Source organism: Guyanagaster necrorhizus (assembly GCF_019112545.1).
Source record: "Guyanagaster necrorhizus MCA 3950 unplaced genomic scaffold BT62scaffold_6, whole genome shotgun sequence".
Lineage (NCBI taxonomy): Eukaryota > Fungi > Basidiomycota > Agaricomycetes > Agaricales > Physalacriaceae > Guyanagaster > Guyanagaster necrorhizus.
This window is the reverse complement of record NW_025064885.1, coordinates 555,933-582,503: the sequence shown is the minus strand read 5'-3', so window position 1 is coordinate 582,503 and position 26,571 is coordinate 555,933. Positions and strand designations below refer to the sequence as shown.

General features: G+C 47.9%; 12 protein-coding genes across 12 annotated transcripts; 6 read left to right on the top strand and 6 right to left on the bottom strand.

Moving 5' to 3' along the window:
* Window positions 1–97: 97 nt before the first annotated feature.
* BT62DRAFT_979155 (orotidine monophosphate decarboxylase) lies at window positions 98–1,022 on the bottom strand (the record flags this gene model as incomplete). The annotated part of the gene is made up of 3 exons (XM_043189416.1): window positions 98–633; window positions 684–795; window positions 846–1,022. 3 exons carry the CDS (start codon window positions 1,020–1,022, stop codon window positions 98–100), a joined length of 825 nt encoding a protein of 274 aa, XP_043042589.1.
* Window positions 1,023–1,292: 270 nt separating this feature from the next.
* On the top strand, window positions 1,293–4,078 carry BT62DRAFT_887896 (tRNA pseudouridine synthase D; the record flags this gene model as incomplete). Its single annotated transcript, XM_043182937.1, has 9 exons — window positions 1,293–1,375; window positions 1,433–1,544; window positions 1,605–1,844; window positions 2,069–2,234; window positions 2,303–2,684; window positions 2,718–2,797; window positions 2,861–3,135; window positions 3,185–3,660; window positions 3,718–4,078. The coding sequence occupies 9 exons, from the start codon at window positions 1,293–1,295 to the stop codon at window positions 4,076–4,078; spliced, it is 2,175 nt and encodes a 724-aa protein (XP_043042588.1).
* A 151-nt stretch (window positions 4,079–4,229) lies between these two features.
* On the top strand, window positions 4,230–6,034 carry BT62DRAFT_1002635 (MFS, DHA1 sub-family; the record flags this gene model as incomplete). Its single annotated transcript, XM_043176869.1, has 8 exons — window positions 4,230–4,334; window positions 4,384–4,507; window positions 4,556–4,580; window positions 4,633–4,740; window positions 4,795–4,878; window positions 4,933–5,384; window positions 5,443–5,865; window positions 5,922–6,034. 8 exons carry the CDS (start codon window positions 4,230–4,232, stop codon window positions 6,032–6,034), a joined length of 1,434 nt encoding a protein of 477 aa, XP_043042587.1.
* Window positions 6,035–6,288: 254 nt separating this feature from the next.
* On the bottom strand, window positions 6,289–7,920 carry BT62DRAFT_887981 (uncharacterized protein; the record flags this gene model as incomplete). Its single annotated transcript, XM_043182942.1, has 2 exons — window positions 6,289–7,582; window positions 7,634–7,920. 2 exons carry the CDS (start codon window positions 7,918–7,920, stop codon window positions 6,289–6,291), a joined length of 1,581 nt encoding a protein of 526 aa, XP_043042586.1.
* Window positions 7,921–8,067: 147 nt separating this feature from the next.
* On the bottom strand, window positions 8,068–9,770 carry BT62DRAFT_662021 (uncharacterized protein). Its single transcript, XM_043181799.1, has 6 exons — window positions 9,634–9,770; window positions 9,502–9,584; window positions 9,275–9,429; window positions 9,075–9,225; window positions 8,898–9,024; window positions 8,068–8,847 (listed from the first exon to the last, which is right to left on the bottom strand). The coding sequence occupies exons 1-6, from the start codon at window positions 9,692–9,694 to the stop codon at window positions 8,162–8,164; spliced, it is 1,263 nt and encodes a 420-aa protein (XP_043042585.1). The 5' UTR covers window positions 9,695–9,770; the 3' UTR covers window positions 8,068–8,161.
* Window positions 9,771–9,996: 226 nt separating this feature from the next.
* Window positions 9,997–12,397, bottom strand: BT62DRAFT_1002633 (uncharacterized protein; the record flags this gene model as incomplete). The annotated part of the gene is made up of 9 exons (XM_043176868.1): window positions 9,997–10,263; window positions 10,324–10,566; window positions 10,621–10,816; window positions 10,867–11,348; window positions 11,400–11,543; window positions 11,595–11,864; window positions 11,931–11,949; window positions 12,007–12,077; window positions 12,110–12,397. The coding sequence occupies 9 exons, from the start codon at window positions 12,395–12,397 to the stop codon at window positions 9,997–9,999; spliced, it is 1,980 nt and encodes a 659-aa protein (XP_043042584.1).
* Window positions 12,398–12,833: 436 nt separating this feature from the next.
* On the top strand, window positions 12,834–13,763 carry BT62DRAFT_963936 (ribosomal protein L6; the record flags this gene model as incomplete). Its single annotated transcript, XM_043188709.1, has 4 exons — window positions 12,834–13,091; window positions 13,142–13,246; window positions 13,297–13,405; window positions 13,460–13,763. The coding sequence occupies 4 exons, from the start codon at window positions 12,834–12,836 to the stop codon at window positions 13,561–13,563; spliced, it is 576 nt and encodes a 191-aa protein (XP_043042583.1). The 3' UTR covers window positions 13,564–13,763.
* BT62DRAFT_979148 (ICMT-domain-containing protein) lies at window positions 13,710–14,687 on the bottom strand (the record flags this gene model as incomplete). The annotated part of the gene is made up of 4 exons (XM_043189415.1): window positions 13,710–13,798; window positions 13,849–13,979; window positions 14,026–14,326; window positions 14,372–14,687. 4 exons carry the CDS (start codon window positions 14,685–14,687, stop codon window positions 13,710–13,712), a joined length of 837 nt encoding a protein of 278 aa, XP_043042582.1.
* Window positions 14,688–14,795: 108 nt separating this feature from the next.
* Window positions 14,796–17,297, top strand: BT62DRAFT_887599 (P-loop containing nucleoside triphosphate hydrolase protein; the record flags this gene model as incomplete). The annotated part of the gene is made up of 4 exons (XM_043182921.1): window positions 14,796–14,916; window positions 14,964–15,279; window positions 15,332–16,008; window positions 16,060–17,297. The coding sequence occupies 4 exons, from the start codon at window positions 14,796–14,798 to the stop codon at window positions 17,295–17,297; spliced, it is 2,352 nt and encodes a 783-aa protein (XP_043042581.1).
* A 54-nt stretch (window positions 17,298–17,351) lies between these two features.
* BT62DRAFT_1073612 (uncharacterized protein) lies at window positions 17,352–18,745 on the bottom strand. Its single transcript, XM_043178952.1, has 5 exons — window positions 18,626–18,745; window positions 18,498–18,574; window positions 18,366–18,445; window positions 18,255–18,313; window positions 17,352–18,203 (listed from the first exon to the last, which is right to left on the bottom strand). The coding sequence occupies exons 1-5, from the start codon at window positions 18,689–18,691 to the stop codon at window positions 17,436–17,438; spliced, it is 1,050 nt and encodes a 349-aa protein (XP_043042580.1). The 5' UTR covers window positions 18,692–18,745; the 3' UTR covers window positions 17,352–17,435.
* Window positions 18,746–19,169: 424 nt separating this feature from the next.
* On the top strand, window positions 19,170–21,009 carry BT62DRAFT_887775 (uncharacterized protein; the record flags this gene model as incomplete). The annotated part of the gene is made up of 9 exons (XM_043182928.1): window positions 19,170–19,662; window positions 19,710–19,786; window positions 19,837–19,924; window positions 19,973–20,087; window positions 20,135–20,253; window positions 20,303–20,456; window positions 20,510–20,593; window positions 20,646–20,797; window positions 20,846–21,009. 9 exons carry the CDS (start codon window positions 19,170–19,172, stop codon window positions 21,007–21,009), a joined length of 1,446 nt encoding a protein of 481 aa, XP_043042579.1.
* Window positions 21,010–21,211: 202 nt separating this feature from the next.
* On the top strand, window positions 21,212–24,897 carry BT62DRAFT_887122 (carbohydrate esterase family 9 protein; the record flags this gene model as incomplete). The annotated part of the gene is made up of 16 exons (XM_043182902.1): window positions 21,212–21,677; window positions 21,733–21,780; window positions 21,836–21,985; window positions 22,041–22,170; window positions 22,224–22,440; window positions 22,499–22,546; window positions 22,594–22,679; window positions 22,734–22,778; window positions 22,836–22,926; window positions 22,969–23,744; window positions 23,796–24,064; window positions 24,117–24,142; window positions 24,200–24,350; window positions 24,397–24,466; window positions 24,516–24,639; window positions 24,697–24,897. The coding sequence occupies 16 exons, from the start codon at window positions 21,212–21,214 to the stop codon at window positions 24,895–24,897; spliced, it is 2,898 nt and encodes a 965-aa protein (XP_043042578.1).
* Window positions 24,898–26,571: the final 1,674 nt, after the last annotated feature.

The window sequence follows — 26,571 nt, the reverse complement described above, 5'->3', positions numbered from 1 at the left end:
GAGTACGGCGTGGGACTTACATTTATTCTTATCGGCATCATCTATGTAAATCATTCATACCATTCCTACTCTGTACCATCGTCCTGTTCGGCTTTCGTTACAGGGCAATCGTTCGCTCCAGATAAGCCGCCCAACCTTCTTCCCGGTATCGTTTCGCTTGCTCGGCAATTTTTTCAGTCAAATGATAGTCTTTGCCATAGACGCCTCGGCCGACGATAATCACATCGCATCCTGACCCGAAAACAATTTCTCGAGGGGTTCTGTATTGTTGGCCCATCGAGTCACCCTTCGTATCCAATCCGACGCCGGGTGTCAAAACAAGAAAATCTTCATCCTCAGTGAAATCATTCTCGTAGGCACCAATTCCATCCATCCGTCGCTGTGCGATGAAACCAATAACAAAATCGCGGTGTGCTCGTGCCATACGTACGGCATCTTTGGTATAGCTCCCTGTAGCGAGCGAGCCCTTGGTGCTCATTTCCGCCAGAAGCAAAAGGCCTCGACCCAAAGGTAGACCAACGGATGAAAGACCAGTGATGATGGATGGTCCAGGTACTGGGTGGGCATTGGTGATATGAGACCAGCTCGCGATTTTGTGTACGCCACTAGAATATTGTAGAGCAACGGTGTTTCCTGGAGATTGACATTAGCCCTTTGCTCCTGGAAATTGCAATTTAACTTACCTATATCAGCGAACTTTCTGTCTTCGAATATCACAAAATCGTGTTTCGAGCTCAAGGCTTGAAGCTCATCGATAAGAGGTGGCCCAAAATCTTCGATAATGTCGATATGAGTCTTGAATTTCAAGATGAGAATAGATACAAAATTGTTGAAGAAATCGATGCCTTTATCAGACAAACAAAAGGACCGACAGCATCCACGATGGCGAGGAAGTCCTTGGATTTGATTACATCGACACTGACAGCGAGGTTGGATTTTTTTCTCTCCATCGTATCGAGGAGAAGCCTTGCTGCAGGATTGCCATGCTTTGTGGCCCGTTGACCGTAAGTCCGGCGGAACATGATGGTAATAGTTCAAGAGGTTGCAACCCGATTTAGGATACCGTTTTTCTCTTCCGGTCTACCATGTCTGCATCTGCCGCGGCGGTCCGCGAGCGTGAGGACGATAACGAGGATTTTGAACGGTCCTCAAAGCGTACAAAGCTGGACGACGCAGTGACAGATAATGTTGAAGGGGATGCCACAACTGTCGAAGAAAAGCATGAACATATTTTACCTCCCAGTCATGCACTTCTGGGCGTTCCTCTTCCCGTTGCTACTGAGCAAGGCGCGATGAGCTTTCTGGAAAAAGATGTTGGAATTTCGGAGTACGTGGGGCATGGTATACCAAAAATTGAGGGTATCATCAAGCAGAGGTTAGTCCGTGTTCTATCCACTACTCAGAAAAATGTCATACTGATAAATAATGATAGGTTCACTGACTTCTTGGTCTTCGAAGTTGACCAGGACAGTAAAGTAATCCACCTAAAATCGCTCGACAAGCCTGAATCCAAACCCGAATCTGCGCCAACCGAATCGACACCGGTCAAGCAGCTATTTTCAGAGGACGTTCAGATGGGAGAGCCGGCTACCGATGAAGATAAGGTAGTAAGTGAGGAACCTGCTGCGAAGGCTAAGGACGAAAAATTGGAGGAAAATCCTTCCGAAACCTCCTCCGACGAGCCTTGGCCCGAATCGTTCACAACACGCCTCTCTGCCTTCCTCTCGGGAAGCGCGATTACTGAAGTGAAAGAAATGTATCTACAGGGACCAGAGCCACCCCGTGTCAGCGACTCAGGTTGGGCTGGCCGAGTTCCCAAATCGACTGAAGACGGAGCCAAGACCGTGACCAATTCTGACTCTGCACTAGAACCAGAATTTGAAGAGCCAGAACCCTCCCTTCGCGGCAAACGCGGAGGCAGAGGCGGTAGAGGCGGTCGTGGTAGACGTGGACGTGGAGGCGGAAGTGGAAGTGGAAGAGAAGATACGAGGAGAGTCTTGTCGGACGTCTGTATCCCGTCATGTTCATACTTTCTCCATTGCAACATAACTCAGAACCTTCAATGTAGCCGATTGCTTCAAAGGCTACTAGAACTGGATTACATCAAGCCATTCGCGAACTTTTCAATGGAAAGCTTGACAGTGAGACGGATGCTACCGCTCCTGATACTGACTCAGGATCAAGAATTATTATTAAATGGTCGAAGAGCCGCGGAGGTCGTGGAGGTCGCGGAGGTAGGGATAAGCTATTTCACACCCAATAGGGCTGCCCTTTGTTCACATTGTTCCAGGAGGTCGAGGAGAACGAGCTCCGCGAGGGACATACCCTCCTTATATTCACTTCACGCTCCAGAAGACCAATCGCGACACTCAGGATGCTCTTGGCCACCTTTCTCGTTCCTTGCATGTCAGTGTGAAAGATCTTTCCGTCGCAGGTACGAAAGACAAGCGTGGTGTGACCATCCAGCGGGTGTCGCTTAAGAGAGGCAGCAAAAAGGTCGAAGATGTGTGGAAGCTTGCCAATGGTCTCACTGGGCGTAGGACAATTGAAGATGCTCTCAAGTACCGTGGTGAAAGGGGACTGAGGATTTCAGACTTCAACTATCGCAAAGCTGCTTTGGAATTAGGGATGTTGAAGGGTAACGCATTCCTAATCACACTGCGGTATGTCCGCTCCGTGGCTACGTCAATGACACTTTGATTCCACACATACCATAGGAATGTCCGCATCGAATCTGAGCAAAGCATGAATGAAGCACTGAATGTCATCAAGAACAAAGGGTTCATCAATTACTACGGTGATTATTTCTTTTTTTAGGCACTGAATAGAAGAAGAGACTGCCGGACTCACAAAATGATAGGTATGCAGCGCTTTGGGACGGCATCGGTACCTACACATGCCATTGGACTCGCACTACTGCAATCCAATTGGCAGAAAGCCGTATCCCTCATCCTCCAGCCTCGGCATGGTGAACATCCTGACGTTGAAGCTGCCCGCAATGCTTGGCTCGTCGACCATGACTTGGACAAAGCTCTTGAACTCATGCCGAGACGGGTTGTCGCCGAACGGTGTCTACTAGAAAGCTTCAAGACTCAAAAAGGTGATACTAGGAATGCCATGGGTGCATTAGATACAGTAAGCCAAAGAATATATATATGCGTCCTGTATACTGATGGACCAACAGATTCCCAAGAATCTTCGTCTAATGTACGTTCATGCATATCAGTCATACGTGTGGAATGCCATTGTCTCGGAACGTATACGAACATATGGAGCGGACAAGCCCGTCCCTGGTGATCTGGTATTCGATACCTCGAGCGCGGATGCAGAAATGAATAACAATGCCGACGAACCTGGCGCAGAGAAAGAAGAAGAACGAGGTAAAGTCATTTTTCAATTCGTACAGATTTTCAACGGGATTCACGCCTTAGCAGAAGAACCTACCTCATCTCGGGGTTGGAAGAAGGCGAGGAAGCCTTATGTTGCTCCAGTAGTAAAAACCCTTACAGAAGGGGACGTCTACAAGTACACCATCTTCGACGTTATTATGCCTCTACCGGGCACTGACGTTGCCTACCCGGGCGGAAAACTGGGGGCAAGATACCGGGAGTTTCTTCAGATGGATGGCCTCGATGCCGACAATTTTGTTAGGAAGCAAAGGTAAAGCAACTGTGGGTATCTTGCAGCCAAATTCTATCTAATGCCTTGGACATCTAGGATCTACACGCTCAACGGATCGTATAGAAAGATTCTGCACCTTCCGAAAGAAATGTCCTGGTCTGTGCTGCGATACACGGACCCAGATGTTCCACTTGCGCAGGCAGATGAGGACAAGCTGCTTGGATTTGATGCTCCAGTTACTGTTGAGGACGGCAAGTTTATGGCCCTCCAAATACAGCTAACGCTTGGAACGGCAGCCTATGCTACCATGGCCCTTAGGGAGATCACTAAAACAGAGACGAGCTCTCATTTTCAGACAGGCTTGACTGCTACGTCTGAAGACCAAAAGTTCCGAGGAACAGGAGAAGGGGAAGCGGCTGATGTTGCAATTGAAGACGAAGAGATAGCCGAAGAGTAAATTTATTAACGTATCTGGTACTCGCGATTGCCGTTGTATCCTTTGCCGGCGATCAATAGCCGGAGTTGACATAGCTTCCACGTCGACTGTAATAATAAACCGACCTTTTTCTTTCTTGTCTTTCATTCTTCTTCGGCCACCACCAGCGCCAATGGCCAAGATTGAAACAGTCGTTTTTCTTTCGCTTGTTCTCGACCTCTTTGCATTCACCATTCCGCTACCCTTGTTTCCTCGGTTAATTGAATGGTATACATTGGTAAGGTCTTGCAATACTTGTAATTCTTCCGTTAACGCAGCCACTGCAGCGAGAGATATCTGATGCCAATGGCTTTCTTTCACGAACGCTGGGTTTCGTTTCGTACATCCGGAGTTTTTTGTACAATCCAGCTGTCACCGCGCATTCTGGGAGATGGGACGTGGTATTGCTAGGTGTGTAAACGCGTCGATTTTGCAGGGATGTCTCTAATGACCGTTCAGGTGGTCTCATGGGCTCTGCATTCTCGTGCGTCTCTTTGTTGTCGATATTTCCTGCCCGTAACTCAAGCGAGTGTTAGAACACTTCAATTCATAGTTTCACCGAGGATTGGATCCCTATCAGACAAGTATGGCAGAAAGCGCATTCTATTGCTTACTATGATTGGAAACCTTCTATCGGCCCTCGTGTGAGCAAGTCGTTCACCGAGTGCAGAACCAATGAATGCTGATACAGTTCACAGATGGATCAAGTCGACTACCTTTGCATCGTACATGCTCTCAAGAGTCATTGGCGGCTTAAGTGAGGGAAATGTTCAACTAGCAATGTTTGTTCATCATCCCCTAGATCGTCTTGATTATAAGTTGATCATAATTTGCAGTGCAATTCTCTCTGATATAACCACCCCAACCAATCGTTCAAGGGCACTTGCTCACGTCGGCATAGCCTTCGCCATTTGCTTCTGTATCGGCCCTCCCATAGGAGCGTACTTTGCGTCCAAGCCGCTGCCACCATCCCTCTCCGCCAACACCCTGATTGGCGACCTAAATATCTTTGCGGTTCCTGCAATTCTCACGTTGATACTACTAACGGTAGAGACTGCTTTCTTGGCCATTGCTTTACCCGAGACTCGTGGAAAAGGCCTTCGGCTGAGTACTGAAGAGAAAGCAGCATTTCCCAATGGCAAACCGCCTGACGGGAAACCTTCCGTATCCAAGAAAGCTAGTATCGAAAGACGTTTGGCCACACTACAGTCTCTACGTCACTTCCATCTCTTATTCTTAGGACTCTTTTCGGGGGTCGAATTCACCCTTACCTTCTTGACATTCGATCGTAAGTTGCATAATCAGGCTGAAAGCATATAGTAATGCATTCATTATATGTTATTTAGTGTTCGATTGGAACAACAAACAAAACGGCATGCTTATTGGCTCCATTGGGATTATCAGTGCATTGCTTCAGGGTGGATACGTCCGACGGGCTACTTCGAAAGTAGGCGAAGGAGTGATGGCTCAACGAGGAGTTTCAAGCTGCGCTGTTGGGCTTGTCCTCCTAGCTCTGCTTCCCCAGTTCGTTGTATCGAATCCCGTGCTGGCACATAAGTTGTTGCAGGGTGCGGCGGTTTGCATGGCGTTCACATCTGCGACTGTGGTGAACTCTCTGACTGCATTCGCTTCGTTACAATGCGACGAAGGAGGATTCGACCCTGTTACTGGCAAAAATGTTAAAGAGCACCCTCAGCTTGCAAAGGGCAAGGCTTTGGGAAATTTCAGATCATCCGGACAGCTTGGTCGGGCAGTGGGACCTCTTCTTGGTGAGAATCCAGCTAACTGAGGAGATAATACATATTGACATGAACTTCATTCGCAGCATGTGCTTCCTACTGGACCGTCGGTCCATCGTACACGTACGCTGGCAGTGCTATTGCAATGCTCGTCCTTAGTTCTGGTATGAAACGTATCGCAAAGCCGGCCCAGGCCTGAAAAAAGCCAAAGGAAAGGAAGGGTTATTTATCGCGCTCTAGTGACAACTCTTGTAACCAGCATAGTGTTCTATCGTATGTCCCCTGCTACCTAAGTCTAGCCGCTAAATATAAACTTGACTGAACAGGAGGAGTTGGAATAATTGGTACACGGAGCCAATGCCGTAGGATATGAAATGGGTATACTGTGCAATAAAATCACTCCCCCATCTGAAGCAGTCGTCGGATAAATATAAGGTATAGGCCGTGAAATTCCTATGATTCTCGATGCGGTGAGCTGCGAGACCGCGTATGCTGCGATGACGAAGATGGGCGGGAGTCGCGACCAAAGTCTATAAGGGTGTTATTCTCGACCGGCGACCTCGAGCCGGAAGTTCCTTCTGGTAGCGGACCCCGGGCCTCGATAATGCCCGATCGAGAGTCCTCCTGATGGAGCTTGTCTGGTGGCTGAATACCATTGCGCGAGGAAGGCCGAGGTAGCAGCGGCACCTGTGGATCTGAATATGCAGGGGCAGGACCAAGCTCAACATCTTGTGACTGCGTGAATATCGCGGGAAGGAAGAATAGGACACCACGGCTGTAACGCTGACGCCTGTTGCGGACTGGGGTTCGGGGGAAATCTTCTCGCGGACTGGCCAGTGCCGCTACTCTGTTGCGCAACCGCTGGAAAGCGTCAACCAAAGGACTAGACGGACGGCCAGCATATGGCTCTGTAGATATATCTGATGACATTGGGGAACTCGGTCGAACGTTAAATGGGAGCTGCAAAACGGGAACATCTTGGTCGATGGGGGCGTCGCTATCACTGTCGGATGATGACGAAGATGAAGAACCGAAATGCCAGTGGCCTGTCCCTGAAGACCAGCGTGGAAGGAGAACCTCGTACCCCCCAATACGACGCAAGCTGTATCTGCGCTGTTTACCGGGGAACGCGGTGAAGAGCAATCCCAATAGCAGGACAATCAATCCAATCCACATTAATACTTTGCCCCAATGGCCAAGGAAACCGATGAAAGCAGCATCATCAGCATGCCAGCTGCTTCCATAGAAATGCGAAAAGAAGGAATGTGGTGCCTCTCCCTCCTTTGCATTTTTTCCATACAATGCCTTTGGGAGAACACGGATGGGATCACTGGCGGCACTGGCGTGAGATGAGGTGAAAATACTGTATTGCGCTGACAGGAACATGGGTCCTGTGGAGAACATTACGGTTGGATAGTTGAGTACCCAGGAGTGGTCAAAGGTGACGAGACTGTGAATAACCTGCGCCATGAATGGATGTCCTTTTTCGGAGAAAATGAGGTCGTTCGAGATGCCCACGGGAATTGTTTTTGGAAGGATGACAGGATAAGCCAGAAGGGGGTCTAAACGTCGTTTACATCCAATGTCAAGGTCCAAGTAGACACCACCGTAGTGATGAAGAATGAAATAGCGAATGGCGTCTGCTCGCTGTATAGGATATCGGTAATCGTTGAATGTGTCCAAAAACCAAGGATAATATTCTGATATGAAATCGCGAGAGCCGTCATCAGTCCAGAGTTTGTATTCACTGAAAGAACCGTTAGTCAAATAAAAGAGTTTGTGCAAAACGATGACGCACTAATCTGGCATCAGATCCCGACATTCTTGAGAAACTGGCCTCCATTTCTCGGGAAGGGTCTCCGTCCGCCATGTCTGGTGGAGGATTCGTGGGATACGTTCAACCTGGCCGTACTCTGAGGCATTCCACCGGTCGTAGCGCCCAAGGATGGGTACCTGGTCTTCGGAAAGATAGGCATTAGGGTCAATGGAAAGGTAGTACGTTATAGAAGAGAGAACGATGACTGTGCCAAGCAGAAAAAGGCCCAGGAGAGAGAGAAATATGCACAGGGGACGACGACGTGCCATGGAAATGATGATGGGAGGAGAAGAGGGCCCTTCTATACAAAATGAACCGCTCGCATTCGGATAGCATAGCCGCATCTTGCGTAAGCTTCTACGACGGGTACCTGCCCCGAGTGTAAGCATCTTTATCCGGTAATTGACATTTACTGTGTCGAGACAAATCCAGCGTTATCCAGCTTGTTTCCAGCCACACAATGTATGCCAGATAGCCTAACAGTTTAATAAATGTATGTACCAGAACTGCTCATATGATTACCATCCCCTGTGAAAACACGAATGATAATTCTCGCTCTAACATAGCCAGGGATTCTTGAATGGGAGTATCTACCCAGTCAATCCCAATTTTCTTCAGACTACCAAGCGCATTCAACCAGTCTGTTCGCGACCAATCTTGTCCTCTTCGCGAGCCACGTGAATCATTGCTTTTTGGGTCTGGTCGATAACTAGGGGGAAGCTGCAGGAACCACTCCAGTTTGGGGTTCGTAGCCTCGCGGCATTTCTTACCATCCAGATACTCCAACAGCTCAGAAACATTCCAATCCACAATCGGTTTCCTATTCTGTTGCCATTCAGGAGCATATCTGGACACCGAGCGTGGCTGGTATGAGCGTATTTCGGCATTCCCAACGCGCAGAACAAGTTGAGCCAACAGCATAGAGAAGTGATTGACAACTTGGACGTGAAGGAGATCGCGAGCGTCTGTTCGAATGATGACCAGACCGTCATCATCCTCTTCATCGATGTCCATGCCGTCAGGGTCTCGTGTATGGCTTGGAAGCTGGCTCGTTTCTTCGACAATGCGCGTGTCTCTTTTATATGTCGGTTTCTCAGATGCGAATCTGTTCGGGTCGAGAGTGTTTTCAAAAATGACACCAATGAGATAGCGACTTGTCCATTGGCGATGATCAGTAGACAATGCGCCAATGGTTCCTTGGTATATGATGAGCAAATAGTAAGAAAACGGGACACGAGCTGCTCACTTTCGGCATGCACGTCAATACAAAGATTCTTGTCGCCACTCCAAAGGACAGTGCGGCGGATTAGTGCGAAATACTTGCAGCAATCGACGATCAGCTCATCGTTGCCTCTGTCACCATCTTTCTGGACCTGTGAACACGTTTATAGCCAACTTTGCGGCAGTCCAGTAAAGATATCACCTCATCCCGCAGCGCGACTCTCCAGTTGCCTGATCGTCTAAGAGTCTCCTCAGTCGCCTGTCCTTTCACGGACCGCCTTTCCTGGACCTTCTTCAACAGCCAAGTAGAAGATCGTCTGGCAAACCATCTCAATGACTGATTGTGTTTGTGTCTTCAGGCCCAACATCAGCAGAGGACATCAAAATAAGAGCATAACGCACCCATCTAGTTCCTGGATGACCACCCCAGGGATGATAACAATTACCGAAACATTTTCTCTTTCAATGTCTTCGACGAATTGAACCAGGACATCAAAATCATGTAGCAATATGTTCGTGTCCACCACTACGAATGCGCCGCTCTCTGAAAGAGGTGCCTGAACTGCGTTGTCAGTCTGGAACAATCTGCCGGGATGAATCTGATGAGAGATACTTTGTATCAGACTTACCTGCATCTCAACATCTTCATTAACAAACTGATTGAAAGCCTGTAAGGTCAAATCGTTCAAAGGATCTTCAACATGTGTATGGACTATGGTAAAGGTTGAATAAGACGCGACTTTTGGGAGTTCAACGCCCACCTGGAAGAATAGAGAAGCCCGAATCCGACGAATACACGCTAGGAAAGTTAGTGAAAGTCATTGCAGACACTCACATGCAAAGTGTGTGCAATGAATCGTGAGCCTTCCCTTATGGTTGCTGTCCAAGTCGGGTAACAGTCTCACTTAGTATTGGGCTAAGTATAAAATCGAATATTCCGTTCCATTTGCCACGCTACATATATACACGAGATGAAATGCTCAGAAAATGTATTGCCAGTGTATCTAATGAAATGCATGTGTGTACAAAATGCAGAGGAATCTCGGGGATGAAATAATATAATATGTGCGCTTATGTCCACACTAAATTATAATAAAAGGAAAAAAAAAACCTTATGCTTATGCTTATATCACAGTTGAGGCGAGTTTCTTCGCAGGTGGAGAACCCTCGGCTTCGTTGTTACCTGTCGTCGACAGTGTCTCGTCGACCTTACGTTTTGAACCCGCGAGTTTCGACACGGGAGTAGAACTTTGTGATGGTGGCGTCGACGCCCGGGCTTGGGCTTCAGGAGTCCCGGAACGACTACGCAACTTAACCGCCAACTCAGTGCGTAACCTCGCTGCAAGACTGTTTGAAGATAGTGTTTCTGCGCGGCATGTCGCATGGTACACCTAATAGAGCAACATACGGTCAGTCCATGGCTTGGAGAGATAAGAATTGGTAGAACTCACCCTACCCTCTTTCATCACAGCGTTCTTCCACACCCACTCCTCGTCGTCCTCCAAAAATTCAGATTTCAAACTTTCCTTACAAATCGGACAGGTAATTATTTTCGCCTCATCCCCAGGAGGTACAACAACAAATTGTTGTCGTAGTTCAGCTTCCCGTTGAAGTTTCTCAGCTGCAGCGGCAGCAGTCGGGTTCAAGCGTCTATGACCTTTGCCCTTAATATCAGTCGTATCATGTATCCAATCCTAAGAGACCAGTAAGTCTATTATACCAGCATGTCATGATCGCAAAATACGCACCTCCACTGCAACAAACCAGCTTCTACTGTGACCACGACCCAAATTCTGATTTGCTTTACGATTCTGTCTAAAATGCATGTCTAAATGCGACTGCAATGATTCTTTCCCCGCAGGAATATCAGCAAAGCGAATTCCACATTGTTTACACTGCGCGGACAACTTCGAGTACAACAGATCACGAATTGGCGAATGCATTCTATGGACATAATGAGTGATCATGGCATTATCCGGCTACAAAAGGCTTACTTTGTTATCCCGTTGGTGCTTAACTGAACGTCATATGCAAGGACCGACTCTCGATACAAACGTTCCGTTTGGCGTCGGGTATTATCAGTCTCTGCCTTGGCTTCTTGGGCAGTTGTACCGGCTCCTAGTGGCGTACCTGTGTTCGAAACGACACCAGCTTTGAGTAAGGATGATAGAAGGTCGGCATAGTTTGCAGGAGCTATGTTTGTATTGGCTACAGGCGTCGACATAGACGCTACGGATAGAACAGAAGACTTAGGCTCTGCAACGTCTAAGGGTGGAAAGACAGGCATTATATCCGCAGGTGCTGGTGGTGCCGTCGACGGAGGATATGACTGGCTGGGACCAGAGAAGCCGCTTTGAACAGGCCACTGGGCAACCGGAGGCGGAGGAGGGCTCGTACTTTGACTAAGAACTCGCAGTTGACCAAGGATCTGCTGAAGCTCTTGCTGGGAGACACCGGTTTCAACAAGCTTCCGAAGCTGACAATGACAGTGAGCACAGGGTCGGGAAAGAACTGATATGAAACATACTTGCTGAAGAACAACTATATGTTGTTGATTGGCAGGATCGTAAGGGTTTGCTTGCCGCGCACGCTCCTTCTGACCAAGAGTAAATTCCAGTTCGCTCAAGACTTGCGACTTCGTTATTTGCGTCGGACCACGGAAACTCGTAGACTGAATTGTTGTTTTAGTCTTACGAGGTCTGCGTTTGGCATAGAAACGTACGCTGCTGCTCGTCGCTCCATCGCCCCATATTCCGCGCTCTATTGACACTTGCGAAGATACACCAAACAGTTCTTTGCCGGAGGGAGATCCGGAGCGCCAAGTGAGAACGAGTTCTTCCATCTTGCTACGCGTCGGTGGGTCAACTTCACCATATGTCTCTAGAAACAACGGGACGACGAAGGCGGCGAAGTGGCGAGCATAGGGATCGTAAATGTTCTTGGAGATCATGTCGAGGAGATAAAAGGCCGGGAGCTTCATCCATGGAGGCACCTGAATGATTAGTCAGCCATCCGCGGAATGCGAAAAACAAGAACGGAGAATTTTGAGACAATCAACGGAAATCGTGCGATATCGCCTATAGACAGTCTTATGCGATGTTTCACTCAATAAAATGTAACTAAACTACATATACATGACAGCGACACCGCACATATAGTAGGCGAACAACCGTGAGGTATAGGTCACAGCGATGGCGAGTGGCAGCTGGCGATAACGATGATGAAAGGATGACTCACCCTTCGAATGTGGTTCTCGAGACACTGGGCGACGATATCTGCAAAGCGGGTGTACTCGTGTGCGAGTATAGAAAGTCCCTGGATGATAGGACGAGAATTGACCGATAATTCAGCAAGACGATTTGTGAATTCCTTGCGGAAAGACACTGGATCAACATGGTGGACTGATGGTGGCGGAAATGGCGAAGGATAAGGATATGTTGGTCCACCGTACCCAACGACTGGAGGAGAGAAAGCAAGGGTAGAATAGGCAGGTTGGGCATAGTAACTCTGGTGGTAGAGCGACATGGCTAGACTTAAGAACAGATTCGACTCTCGCCCGCGGCGATCAGACACGAAATGCGATAAAGAGTAAAAAGACTTCAAGTAATGAAATACTGGCTCTTACACCCACTGCCACGGACAGCGACGAACGATGATCAAGATGGTGGTTTGGTACTAACGAGTGTCGACAGCGCACCACTCTTACGATCACATTTAAAACTCCGCTTGAATCCCCGCGCCGATTTCCGGCAGCAAAAATCTTCAATTGGTCCTCGACAGCTTCAAGAAACTACGCTTCAGTGGTGAGTATTGCTATCCTACTTCTTCAAGACCATCTCTACACGACTCCCACTGGTGTTAGCACTCTCTTGATACCACCCTTGCCCGTTTCCTGCAGAATTTTGTGTTGGATGCAAGAGATGGTATTCGGATGACCTTTGGCTGACTATTTGTTTTCTAGATGCGGGACGTACTCCAGACAGAAGAGCTCGACATCCCTGAGGGCATTGACGTATCCGTCAAGTCCCGCCTCATCACAGTCAAAGGGCCCCGGGGAACATTAACCAAGAATGTACGCCATGTCGACATGGACATTCGGCTTATCAAGGGAAAGACCACAAAGGTCACCCTTGCAGTGTGGCAGGGTGGCAGGAAGCACGTAGCTTGCCTGCGAACAATCAAAAGTCTCATTACTAACATGATTACTGGTGTTACAAAGGTGGGCGGGTTTGTTCACGATATTGTACAGTGAAGTTGAACATCATCTAGGGCTTCCAATACAAGATGCGTTCTGTCTACGCTCATTTCCCTATCAACTGTATCATCCAGGAGTCGGGTCGTGCATTGGAAATCCGTAATTTTTTGGGCGAAAAGGTTCGTCTGTTGTGGAGTAAAATATTCATCGTCAGCTCAACGTCTTCAAGACTGTCCGACACGTAAACATGTTGGATGGTGTCCTCGTCGCAGAATCAAAAGCCCAGAAGGATGAGCTTATCCTGGAGGGCAATGACATCGACAACGTTTCCCAGTCAGGTGCGCTCTAACTAGTCTCGTTGTGCAGACGTTGTCGCTTATCTTTCGCTTTAGCCGCATCTATCCATGGCATCTGTCGTGTGCGGAACAAGGATATTCGGAAGTTCCTGGATGGTATCTACGTGTCGGAGAAGGGCGCAATCAAGACTGATGAGTAGTTGATGCCTACACACCTTGTCAACCCTACTGTGACATTATGCAATATGGACGGGCTACATGCTGCATATAGTATTTCTTTTTCCTAAGAGTGCGTGGTATGACCGAATGAACTTATAAAATTCAAAGAACTATTGTCTATAAAAATCTATGGTATAAATGGGATCTTAGTACCGACAGAGCGTCGGTATTGGACATATTCATCTCCGAAAAATTTGATTAATGCTCGTTCTTCGGCTAGAGGTGGGGTTAATGCATAGCTGAGTTTGGGAATGAAACTGACTTGCCTCTAGTCCTGAAGTAGAAAAAGCGCCAGAGAACGACGATGAAGCCGACGAAGCTTAGCGGATTCTGAAGGACTAGCTGCGTTCCTAGTGCCCAATAGAAGAATCCGGCGTATGATGGATGACGAAACCATCTGCACAAGCATTAATAACATGGTGTAAAGCGAAGCAAAGTCTTACGCGTAAACACCATCAGTGACCAATACGTGACTGTCTTGTTTCTTGAAGGCAACCATATGGGAAAAATTAGTGGTAGCATGTATCATTGCTGTTGACCGTAACACTTGTCCCACGAGGACGAGAACAACACCTGAGGACACAGGCATTATTAATGGGGTAATCAGCAAGGAAAAGTGCTGACCGGCAGTGCTGACATGGGGATACGATTTCCAGGATGGTTTAAAGTACAACGTCAAGAAATATTCAACCAGTGCCGTTCCGTGGGCAATATGATACATTGAGCCATTATCCAAGAGAAAGGCTGAGGAAGATGAGAACATGACATAGGGATAGAATCTCAACTCACAGTCAACACTACACTTTTCGAGATTCCATCCAGCGGTCACGGCAAATTCGCCCCAGTGAAAGGCTGACCATGCCGCGATGAAGAGTCCAAGCTGATACGTCGACCACCAATAAGATTCATACCCGCCGACCACGTAAGTGAGCATTCCGAGCGAAAATAGTGATCCGAGAAGAAACGAGATGGTAGACGCAGCCAACGGGGTATTTGGAATTCGCCCATTCGGTTTAATGTTACTAGGAACAGTATTTAAAGGGTGATCTGCCGCTGCTTGTCGTTGGCGTATTGTAGAGTCGATTCTATCCACAGGGTCTGCCATGGTCAAAGAGGGAAAAGAGGGAGATGAATAGACAAAAAGGATGCATGACAAAAGAAAACAAAAAGGAATCGAAATCGGCAACTGGCTTGCCTTTGTTGGCCGACTTCCATGCTGGCTCGATTCTGGCCACAGTCAACTGCCAGAACATTATGGATCCGTTTCTCCAGGCGCGGAATGGTGACGACTGCAGCCGCCGATATACGAAATATGGCTCTTGTTGCTCACATTGGTACGAGTGTTTAAGGTAAAGACGTGCTCTATTCTAACAAAGTGAAGATTCCGGAAAAACTACCCTCACCGAGTCTATTTTGTTGCAGTCCGAGTACCTGTCATCATCGGGGTCAGTGGACACTGGAAGCACCACAACCGACTTTTTACCTGCTGAACGAGAAAGAGGAATTACCATTCAATCGGCTAGTATCCCTGTCAAGTGGAAGAAATGGACGTTCAATCTCATTGACACCCCCGGTCATGCAGACTTTGGCATGGAAGTAGAAAGTGCGAGCAGGGTTGTGGATGGTGCGGTAGTTCTTATCGATTCGGTGGAAGGTGTCGAATCCCAAACAAAACGGGTCTGGCGCCAACTGGACAGGTGTGGTTGCACCCTCAGCGTGGCTCTGGATACTCATGAAAGCCATATCCAGGTATAAAGTCGCGACAAGATTGATTTTTCTAAACAAACTCGACAGGCCTGGCGCTTCATTCAGCACTTCTCTGTCCTCGTTACTTACACACCGACTACATTCTCTCCCAGTTGCCTTGACGCTACCAATTGCGTCCTTTGAATCTGCTGATTACTCGCGTGCAGAACCTGGTATACAGGGTCTGGTCGATTTGGTCAAATGGGAGGTATGGAAATGGGACGAGAATGAACAAACATCTCGCCATCCTCTGCCCCGCTCGACAGAGGAGTTTCAAGCATTTGACATCCTTCCGCCTTCTCATCCGCTTCTTTCCGAACTCCTTCCTGCCCGTATGGCTCTCCTTGATAACCTCTCAAATTTTTCTGAACCATTGATGGAGAGACTCATTGGCCTGCCCTCAGACCCCATGGCATACGCCGGCATAGAGTGTGATGAAATCATGCCCCATCTGCGACAGGCATCTATCAGCAACAAGATCCTACCTGTGTTATGCGGCTCTGCCATAAAGAACATAGGAACGGATTTGGTGATGGACTACATCGGAGAGCTCTTTGCCAGTCCGTTGGATGTACTTCGTGGTCCATCACCTCCAATAAATACACCTGTGCGTGTGCTTGCTTGGAAAGTAGGGTGGGATAAGAAGAAGGGGTGGCTCACTTTTATCAGAGTTTATTCAGGTATACTTATGCGTTCTGGTAAAAATACCCAGTCCTAACGCCATTTTACAGGCATTCTGAAACGGCAAAGTGTTCTTCTCAACACCAATCGCAACGAACGGGAGCGCGTCGGGAAACTCCAATTGTTGTACGCCTCAGAAGCTCAGGATGTCGAGGAACTTCCGTTTGGTTCAGTGGGCGTTATTGTTGGGCTTAGATTCACGCGTACCGGTGATACTCTCATATCTACTGGAGCAAAGGTAGCCAATGACTCGGACATACTTCCAACTATTGTGACTCCTCCCTCCGTCATCTCCGCCTCGGTAGTGCCCCAGTCTCATTCTGATTTGGACCCAGTAATGGAGGCTCTGGAGTCCATATCACGCACTGATCCCTCTGTTCGTGTCGATACCCAAGAGGGACAGATGCTCGTGCATGGTTTGGGCGCTCTACACCTTGAAATCGTTGAAGGCCGTCTGCGAGATGAATGGGGTGCGCGATTCGAGTTTGGTCAGCGCCGAGTCAGCTATCGAGAAGCACTTGGACCCAGTTACTCAGTAGTCCGACCAGGGGATGAAGTCGCCAATGTTGCTGGCACCGAGGTCAGAGTAGCTTTTGATATACGCCCTCTAGAAGAAGGGGAGGTTGGGGATTCGCTCTGGGACGGGAACGTTGTACTTAATCAAAAGGGCATGCCGATTGCGTATCCCCAGACCGGAATGAAAGAAACCGAGGAATCGTGCATTGCCGCCGGCATAGACAGTTGCTTGTCCAACTCCCCGCATTCATCACTGCCGATGTCGCATGTCCACATCCAGGTTAAAAGCTACACCAAGCCCCCTTCGATCAGTCTACTAAGCGGTGCCTGTTCCAAGATTTTACGGAACCGTCTCCGTACTGCGGGTATGGGGCATATCATGGAACCGTTTACGCGGTTCAAAATTTCTGTGAACGAAGATACTCTTGGTAAGGTGGCCAAAGATCTCACAGAGCATGGCTCTGAGCTCCTTGATATGAGTTCGGGGATGACTGAAGAAGAGGAGGGTCGAGCATATTCGACTGATGGTGTTTACATACCACCCACCTTTCTCTCACCTTCTGCATCTAATGTAACGGCACTCAAAGGCAACTCTTCGTCGCTGAAACGGTCTATTCACGCTCTAGCGCCTCTTAGCCGAATGTTAGATTACAATAATCGACTTCGCGCTCTGTCGGGAGGACATGGGCAATTCGAGATGACCAACGCGGGCTTCCGAGAAGTGTCGCCTTCACGCCAGTTGGAAATATTGCGGGAAATTGGCAGAGCATGACGGTCGAAGACATCAAGGTGTTTTGGACTTGTGTAGTACACGGAGGCTCAGCTTCACGAGGACGTAACAACATGAGATAGAGGGGTGCGTGCAAATCTAAAACAGTAGAATCTAGTATACAATAGGAATAAAGATAAATCACAGCTCCTTGACTTCGTCGGCATCACCAAAAAATACAGCGCCGTCCATGTCTTCATCTTCATCAATGGCTCCGGCGCGAGAATCTCCTACCGCGTTCAGAACTTGGCTGAACTCCATCATCCCCCATCCATCGTCGTCGTCATCACCATGGCTTGGAGGGGCCACAGAAGTGTACTTCCCTGGGAACGGTGCTGGTGTCTCTCTTCGCTCACGCTCGTGTTCATCGGGGAGAAACAGGGGCGTCTTTTCACGACGCGCAGTGTTCGCCTCCGGCACGGGTGGTGGAGGCATACTATTTCCGGTCAAGGCGGGAGTTTGTGACCGTGCGCGCAAGAATGGAGGAGCTATGGATGACATTCGGATGGGAGGACAAGGCTCTACGACAATGCAGAGACAAAGCTCAGATATATCGAAACCTTGGTACCCGACCCTTAGCATCGGTTTGGGTTTTTCTTCTTCTCCGATTTCGAGTTCTAATGACAAAGAATCGGGCGGCGAATGATTGCTGTCTTCATCCATAGCGACATCTTCATCGACTTGTCTATTCCTACGGGAACGACGAGTAGGGCGTTCCATTGCTTCTTCTCGGACATCTTCATCGTAGTTATCGTTGTCATCCTTGGCTCTGCCTTTCCCTTTTGTCTTTGGCTTTTTCCGCGACTTCTCCGTGTTGGTGTTGGGCTTCCGTTTCTGCGATTTAGGGCTCGGCGGTGCCGCAGGTAGTGAGACTGTTAATTGCTTTGAAGCAGTTATGAAAGTTCGTGACTAATAGATGTCAAGATGACCATGCTGAAGCACGTAAATATGAGGACTGACTTTTAGAAGGACTGAATGGGGTTGAGCCTTACGGAGGAAGTAACAGAATTGATATGCTTCTGTATACACTTTCTACATGAGCAATAAGGATTGAAGAGAGTGGAGACCTACCTCCTCTGTGCGTTTCAACCGTTCCATTCTTATTAGATCCCCTTTGTAACTCTGATTCAGTTCTCAGTTTGGATACAATGCTGAATTCAAGTTCAACGGCAGAAACACAGTGACAACATAAAATGGAAGAACATTGGTCGAAGATCCTCTAATACGTGTTGCAAAATCCTGTCTGACATCCAGTCGAGATGGCGGTCGTCCAAATAAAGCTGTTGTCGACATTAGGATCAGATTCATAGAGTCCTGGAGACAATACTCACATAGAGAGGCAGAACATGTCTTTCAGATATTCGCAGATAGTAAGGGTTCCGAGGTCGGAAAGTCATGATAGATTCGTTGGGTACGGCCCTGTAAAGGCAGTGGGCTTCAGTAAGGCGGGGCCAGCCTTACTCCACACTGCCACAATGTCACATATGTATGACAGACGTGACAAGTCTTTTTGGGATCATTTTCTGACCAGCCCTCATGTCCAGGACATCGTCGTTTCCTCCTATAGCCAGCCTTTCCTCGCATAAACACCATGACTCCTCCAAAAAGAAAAAGAAACGCAAGCGTGAAGATGAAGGCCGACCTGCTGAAGAGCCTGCGAATGTCGACGCCACTTTGAAACCACGGAAAAAGAAAAAACGCAAGAAACACCATTCGACTGTCAGTGATGCTGTCGCAGGTGTTGGAACGTCGAGCGCGAATCCCCATGGCGAAGATATGCAGAAAAGGGATGGAGTTTCTAATGGCACCGTCGTTTTTGACGCGAATGAGCCAATTTCAGACCATGGATCAGAGTCAGACTCCGCTTCCCAGCTCATGGCAAACGCGCTCTTATCTGCTCTGGTAGCTGCTTCCAGCGGCACTGCGCCTCAGGATGACCAAGCTGCGCATTTACCGCTTCCTTATCACCCTTCTGGTTTTGCCACTGATGCTATATCTCCCGACAATCTGCAAAACACTTCCCATTCAAATCCGCTGCTCTCTGATGCCAACTCCAATGACCTTGTTCTTCGAGCTTTACAGGAGCTTGATGTATCTAAAATCGCGAACGTCCTCAAGTCGCTAGAGGAGGCGGCGACGGCTGCTAATGTTCCTTTCGGTGTTCCACCCGTGCTCATTCCTTCCGTGCCAACACCTGTTGGTCAGATTCCCGCCACCTCAGAAAGCATTTTGAGGTCTTCTGATGGCTCTCATGAAGTTGAACGTAGGGTAGCTGGAGTCGATGAATTTACTCGTGAAGACCACGCCCATATGCTCGCTACTAAATGGTTAAGCGCCGGCCAATTAAATCAGCTCGCTAGTTCTCAAGGTATTTTTGACAATCGTAGCCGTTTATAGCTTCTAACTTATCGATAGGTCTTATCTATAAGAAAGGAAAATTTTCTGTCATCGAAGAGCAACAACTCAGTTCTGCGATAGAGCAGTATCGCCTCGTATGTGAATACACATGCCTCACGTATTATAACTTAACCGTCACGATCAGTCCAAATCGTTATCTGAAGAACAAATGTATGAAGTCATATTTCCCAAAGACGAGAAAAGTAAAGACAATGCGTTCTGGTCTGAAATCAGTATGTCGGTTCCGCTGACACCAGTTCATGGTTTTTAATTGAAAATAGCCGTTGCTGTACCTCAAAGACCCATCATCGCTGTTTATCATCACGTTCGACGTTCTCATCATCCAGTTAAACAGCAAGGAAGATGGACACCTGCAGAAGATCTGGTGCTCAAACAGTGAGTATCATTTTTCCTCATGTGCCTTGTTGACGAACTACTGGTAGAGCGGTGGCAAATCATGGTCAGTCTTGGGAGAAAGTTGGTTTAGACGTCGGACGCAGAGGCATGGACTGTCGTGACCGCTATCGAAACCATATACAAAACCGGGAATTGAGAGTGAACGGTGCGTTTTTTCCAAGATGAGTGTACACGGAAATTTAACAGTTTTCCAGGGCAATGGTCGAAAGAAGAAGAGGAGGAGCTCACAAAAATTGTCACAGATTTAACTCTGAAACAAGGACGCGATGCTGATAATGATGTCTTTTGGGGCGTTGTCAGCCAAAGAATGTGCGGGAAACGAAGTCGTCAGCAGTGTCGCATTAAATGGTGCGTGTGACTTCTAATTCTAGTATGCCGCCTTTGTTTGAAGTTCCTCCAAGGACCGACTGTTTAAATCCAAGTACAAAAAACGCGGGACAAAAACCTCGTTGGGGTAATCAAGACTCGTACATCCTCGTTCATAAGTAAGCCCAGTGAGATCAGTTCATATTCCCTTGGTACATGACTTCTTTGTAGACTTGACTCCCTACAGATCTTCGATGACAGTGAAATTGATTGGAAAACAATACCTGATCCCCAGTGGAACCTATGGAGTCCCCACATCCTACAACGAAGATGGCTGACCATGAAAAGGGGTGTTAAAGGGTACGAGTTTATGACACATCAAGGTGTGTCAGTTTCTGTTTACTTGTTGGCTCCATCAGTCTCAACACAAGCAGAAATCATGGAGATATTAAAAGCTAAGAAGGTTAATGCACCTATCACTAGCGGTACAAAGAAGCGTGCTGGACGCAAGGTTACGAGCGCCAACGCGATTGCCGAAACCGATACTCAAAGCGACATGCCTGTCGCGGGACCAAGCGCTTCATCCAAGAAGTAGAGACGCTGACGTGAGATTCATATCATCATACAGTGTTTTATAATATTCAAACTTTGAAAAGTATCTACATGCATTTATCAAATATCATTAATTGCTTCACATGCACTCTCTGCCATATCACTTACGTCACAAGGGAGACGATGAGCACGACCATACCTACATAGTGCCATGAGGACCAGTTTACATCTTGTCATAGCCCACCATGTCTGAGAATCGAGAGAGCATCGCAAATCGCTCCTGGGTTTCTTTTTCTTCTCCCCACCTTTGGGCCTTTTGTATTGCTACAATCGCTCTACGACTTTTTGTCAGCAATGTTGGCTTCTTCGCGTCGCCGAAACACCATGACTCTCTCTTCTGGTCTGCTAAGCAACAAGGGAATATTCTGTCGATATGCGCAAGTCTAGAAAGTGTTCCGGGAGTCGTAGAGTCAGACTTTATCACTCGAGATACATCTGATAGGTACGAGCCAGGAACTAATGCGACTTTGATCAAGAATGCAACGATCTTCACGGGAGAAATCTCGGATGGTGAAAAGGTGGTTTTGACACGCTCAGATATCCTATTAGATATGGGGATCGTAAAAGCCATTGGGAACCTTTCACTCACTTATGGAGACTCGAACATATCTGTCGTCTATGCCAATGGGGCTTGGGTCACCCCAGGATTAAGTGAAGTTCTCTTGTCATGTTTTTCACACTTCCGAGATGTTGATTTCCGTTGAAGTCGACCTTCACTCCCACCTTGGTGTCATGAGTATTCCGCTGACCGAGGGTAGGTGAAAGTAATCATATCCATTGCATCTCTATTAATCACGCTAACTTGCCAGGCGCATCCGACGCAAACTCAAAAAAAGGACCGACAGTTCCTTGGTTGCGAAGCATCGACGCTTTGAACACCCATGACGATGGATTCAAGCTTGCAGTCGCCGGCGGCGTCACTTCGGTGAAGGTGATCCCGGGGAATCTGAACGCTATTGGTATGTAGTCATTGTTTCTCGTTATATTTTGCATAATTGCTATTATCTTAAATAGCGGGTGAGGCATTCATGATCAAGACTCGACCTACCTCAAAGCGGTCTCCCTCTTCGATGGTCATTGAGCTTCCCGACCTCTGGAATGTAACAAAGCAAGAGGGGAAGTATGTACCCTGGCGCTATCTTCAGTAAGTTTTTTAACATTTTCTGACAGCGTATTTCATCAAGTGACATTTCTTAGTCAAGGCTGCGGTGAAGACCTGATAGTATACAACTTGACTCGCATGGACACGATGTGGACCTTGAGATCAGCATATATTGAGGCTCTTCAACACAAAAAAGTTCAAGATGGATATTGCGCTGATGCTCAAGCAGGTCTATGGGCGTCCCTTCCTACTGAATTTCCACGGAGTGTGAAATGGGAACTGTTAACCGAGGTTCTACGAGGCAAAGTGAAGGTATCCATACCTTCCTGATGTGATTTTGAATGCACTGACTTCAGCTCTCGGATGGCAGGTTTCAGTTCACTGTAACGAAGCTGTCGATATCGATAGCATGATTAGGGTAAGCACCAAGCCTAGAGAGAGACTCATGTATTGAAGTGCTTCAAGCTGTCAAACGAATTTCAATTCCCTATCTCTGTTTTTCACCAAGCTTCAGAAGCCTGGCTTGTTACGAACGGTGTTTTGAACGAAACGTGAGTTATCGGCAATGGTATCGCCTGGCGATTTCAACTCTGATACACCAACAGATGGGGAGGAGCGCCAGCAGTCTCTCTTTACGCGACTAAACATAGGTCAGTTGACCTCTGCTTCCGAATCTGTGAACAACCCAGAAACTATTGCACTGATAGATCCAAACGTGAATCATTCCGAGGGTCGGAGTTTGCGCCTCGAACGTTGGCTGAAGCCAACATATCCATTGCGATGCAGGTACGCGTATCTGTATCCCGGCGCAATGCGTAGATACCTAACTAATCTGGACAGCCGGCTATGAGTTCTAGGGATCTTATGTTTGAAGCGCAACAAGCATATCATTTTGGCCTTCCTGCACACCTTGCCCTTGCGTCGGTCACATCGGTTCCTGCTATGATTGCGGGTCTTTCACACAGGATCGGCAAACTACGAGAAGGATGGGATGCTGACGTCGTTATGTGGGACTCACATCCTTTGAGGGTGGAAGCAACTGCAGCGATGGTTTGGATCGATGGTGCCCTTCAAATCCCCTCTCCAGCTTACAAGCCTGCAATGAATATTGCAAATCCCGAAAGACGGAAAATGCCTACAGCGCCCAACTGGGATAAGGAAAGACTTACCGCTTCAGTGTGGGATGGACTCCCCCCTTTGAGTAACCGTAAAGAAGACAGGAAGATCGTCTTCTACAATGTCAAAGAAGTTTGGACGCGTCGCTCTAATGGGGACATTGAGGAGATTTTCCCTTCACCTACAGATCCCGACATGAATGGACGCGGCAGAGTTGTGGTTGAACGCGGGAGCCTTATATGCGTCGGAGGCAATGATATGTGTTTGGTTAGTGAGTATGACGCAGTCGACTACATTAACCTTCACGGGGGTTCCATATCACCTGGACTGCACGCATACGGTACAAGTCTTGGCCTGGAAGAGATACCTTCCGAACCATCCACAGGAAGTGGTCACACGATTTACAATCCTTTCATGGACGATATTCCGCAGATTCTTCATGATGTTGGTGGCATAACTCGGGCAGCAGACGCCTTGACTTTCGGAACACGGAATGCCAAGTACGAGTCCCTTCATATCCGCTTTCACATTTTTTGATGTTGGTGTCGTAGAGTAGCATATCGTAGTGGGGTAACAGCTGCAACTTCCTATTTGACCGGACCACAAGGAGCCTACCCTCGCGTCGTCTTAGGGCTGTCAACGACTTTCCGAACTGGATCGGCTCATAGTATGCAATACGGAGCTGTAATACAGGATGTTACTGCGCTCCACATTTCAATAGCTATGCCCACTGTCGGAAAGGATCATGTCGGAGTCAGTGACCAAGTCGCGGCTCTTCGGCGACTGCTGTTTGGTTGGGAAAGTACGGATACAGAAACAGGTACGTTCTTCCTACAGCACCGACTTGCACAGTATCAACTGATGTCTCATAGGTCTGTGGTTCAAAAGAGCGGCAGAGGTAATAAAATGCTCCGGCGCGCCCTGTTCGAATCTCGTTTCTGAATAGCTTCTGTAGGGAGAAGTGCCATTGGTGATCAACGTTAATAATGCTGATATCATGACTACACTTCTGCTACTCAAAGGTGAAGTGGAGGACAGGATTGGGTCTAGAATGAGGATGGTGTTTTCGGGAGCCACAGAAGCCCACCTTCTTGCGCCGGAAATCAGTGGGTGTATTTTTCATTGGTATTTATAAAACAAACGACCTCTTAGGTAACTCGGGTGTCGGTATTATCTTAAATTCGTTGAAACCATATCCGACAACCTGGGACGGACGGAGAATGTACGGAATGCCATTCAGTATTGTAACCGTTGATTGAAAGGTTTTTTAGATTGGCCGGCCCACCTGTAACGAATGATACCACATTGTCTACCCTCCTGAAGCATGGAGTGACTGTCGGAATGGGAATGAAGGGTCCTCAGATGGCGCAAATCATGCGTTTTGACCTTGCATCTGTAAGAGATTGCCGGGTTTCTTTTTTCGAGAGCATCACCAGTCTCAATGAAAGAAAGATTGCTTTTCAGGCTCTAAAATCCATGGATAGACTCGAAGTATTGGCGTTAGCTTCGAGAAATCTCGATATCTTACTTGGTGTGAGAGAAGTCAACAGAGACGTTGTTGTTTATGATGGGGGTAGCTTATTCGATCTATCGAGTAAAGCTATCGCGGTCATTTCTCCTCAGCGCCAGGGAGTCGATATGTTCGGTGCTTGACCTTTTTTTTATACCGGACCCAGAAACTCGAAGGATATATTACCCTGGATTGAGCCTTCTAATATTTAATACTTAGTAGTAGAGTACTTGGCGAGGTGCGTGTATCACCCCATAGGTAGCGCATTCAGCCGTCGGATTTATACGTGTCTCGCTAGATGTAACAATGGACAAGGATTGGCAAATGGAGGCTTCAACGAGGATGCCGAACGTGAGAGCCCCTGATTAGCGCGGCACGTGAAAGCGGCCCGGAATCAAAATGATGCCGCGCTGTTCCCATGAAATGCCTATGTATTTGACCTTCGACCTTCACTTTGCTGCGAGCTTCAAGTTCCCAAAAGAAACGAGTGAGCAGTTTATTTGAGTTATACATTGTTCCAGGAATGACAATGCCACGGCCTTGAGCTCATCCTGAAGGGGCCTTCGTTGCATTAGTTTACTGTTTCATCCCTCTTTGCTGCCTGCTAGCCGAGCCAGTACCATTCGAGTGCAAACCACGTTCTTAAAGGCACCTTTGTTACCTGGAGAACCTTCACATCTGGGCCTCACATCACTGGCTTGACGCCGACGCCTCCCCCTTGTAAATTGCCAAACGGCGTGGCACTTCATTGCTTTCGGAATCACACATACTGCCTGCGTGTAAACCCACAAATGGGTGGAGTCTCAACTTGATCGAGCACCTCATGTTTTCTTGCAAGTTCAACTCGTGGCGCAAGCACGAAGCCGACATTCACAGGCGGTCGACACACTATATAGACTGCTCTCTGAGGACCTTTTTTTTCGAGCACATTCGACATGTTCTCTTCAGCCAGTACCAGTGTGTCCAGCATGTCAGCATCAAGGAGGAGCCAGTCCGGAGCCAGTCCAGTTAAGGTATAAACGTCACTTTCACAGCCGTCGGCGCTAAATTTCCCCTCGTGTAGGCTTCCAAGGGCTTCTCCGTCAGTATTTTCAAAGCGCCCACTCTTTCTTCCTTTCAGAGCGCCGGTACCATAAAATTCAACAGAAGTTCTTCTTCTCAAAATTCCGGAGTTCACCAGGGCCAACAGCATCGGATTTCTTCATGGTCCTGGTTCAATTCAACTGCCAATCCTCCCAAAGGCGCTGGTAAAGCACCGTCTTTCGGTGGGGAGACACAGCCACCCCACCAGACGGCCACGTCCAGCTTTTACATTTATCCAAGTGCCTCTACTAATGGTACCTATATCTACCAGCCTTCCATAAATTCTGCCAAGTCAGATATTTATTCTAATTCTGATTATGACGCATCCACCGCGTCGCTCGCCACGGCCTCGTCCATTTTGTCGTCTCCATTGTCAACCGACACTGCTTTGACTAGTCCATCCTCCCACAATTTATCACTTCCCCTACCCGCTCCTGCTCCAGCACTTGCAAAGGCGCTATCCTCTTCAGGAGTTCAGTTTAACGCCGCATCTGACCGACATTCGTCTCAGACCGGAACCGACGTCCGACTTGTCCCCCTTCCTCGAGAGGCGAGCGATCAAAGGCCTGCTTTTCAACCTTATTCTACAACTTCGACATACCAGGGTGCTCATGAGGCTGCCAGAGGCAATACTTCTGTGCAGATACCTGCGGAATCTGATGACGAGGAGTTCAATCGAATTTCTAGGAGAAATACTGAATACAACTCTCGGACTTTGTATCCTCAGGCATTCA

Bases quoted from the DNA above. Each gene is read 5' to 3' on its own strand.
- BT62DRAFT_662021 (XM_043181799.1), bottom strand. From the start codon at position 9,694: ATGACTTTCACTAACTTTCCTAGCGTGTATTCGTCGGATTCGGGCTTC. The intron at 9,430-9,501 runs GTAAGTCTGATA...AACGCAGTTCAG, and splicing joins ATGAAGATGTTGAGATGCAG to GCACCTCTTTCAGAGAGCGG. The intron at 9,226-9,274 runs GTGCGTTATGCT...TTGGGCCTGAAG, and splicing joins GTCATCCAGGAACTAGATGG to ACACAAACACAATCAGTCAT.
- BT62DRAFT_1073612 (XM_043178952.1), bottom strand. From the start codon at position 18,691: ATGACTTTCCGACCTCGGAACCCTTACTATCTGCGAATATCTGAAAGA. The intron at 18,314-18,365 runs GTAGGTCTCCAC...AAGTGTATACAG, and splicing joins GGTTGAAACGCACAGAGGAG to AAGCATATCAATTCTGTTAC. The intron at 18,204-18,254 runs GTCAGTCCTCAT...GACATCTATTAG, and splicing joins CCCATTCAGTCCTTCTAAAA to TCACGAACTTTCATAACTGC.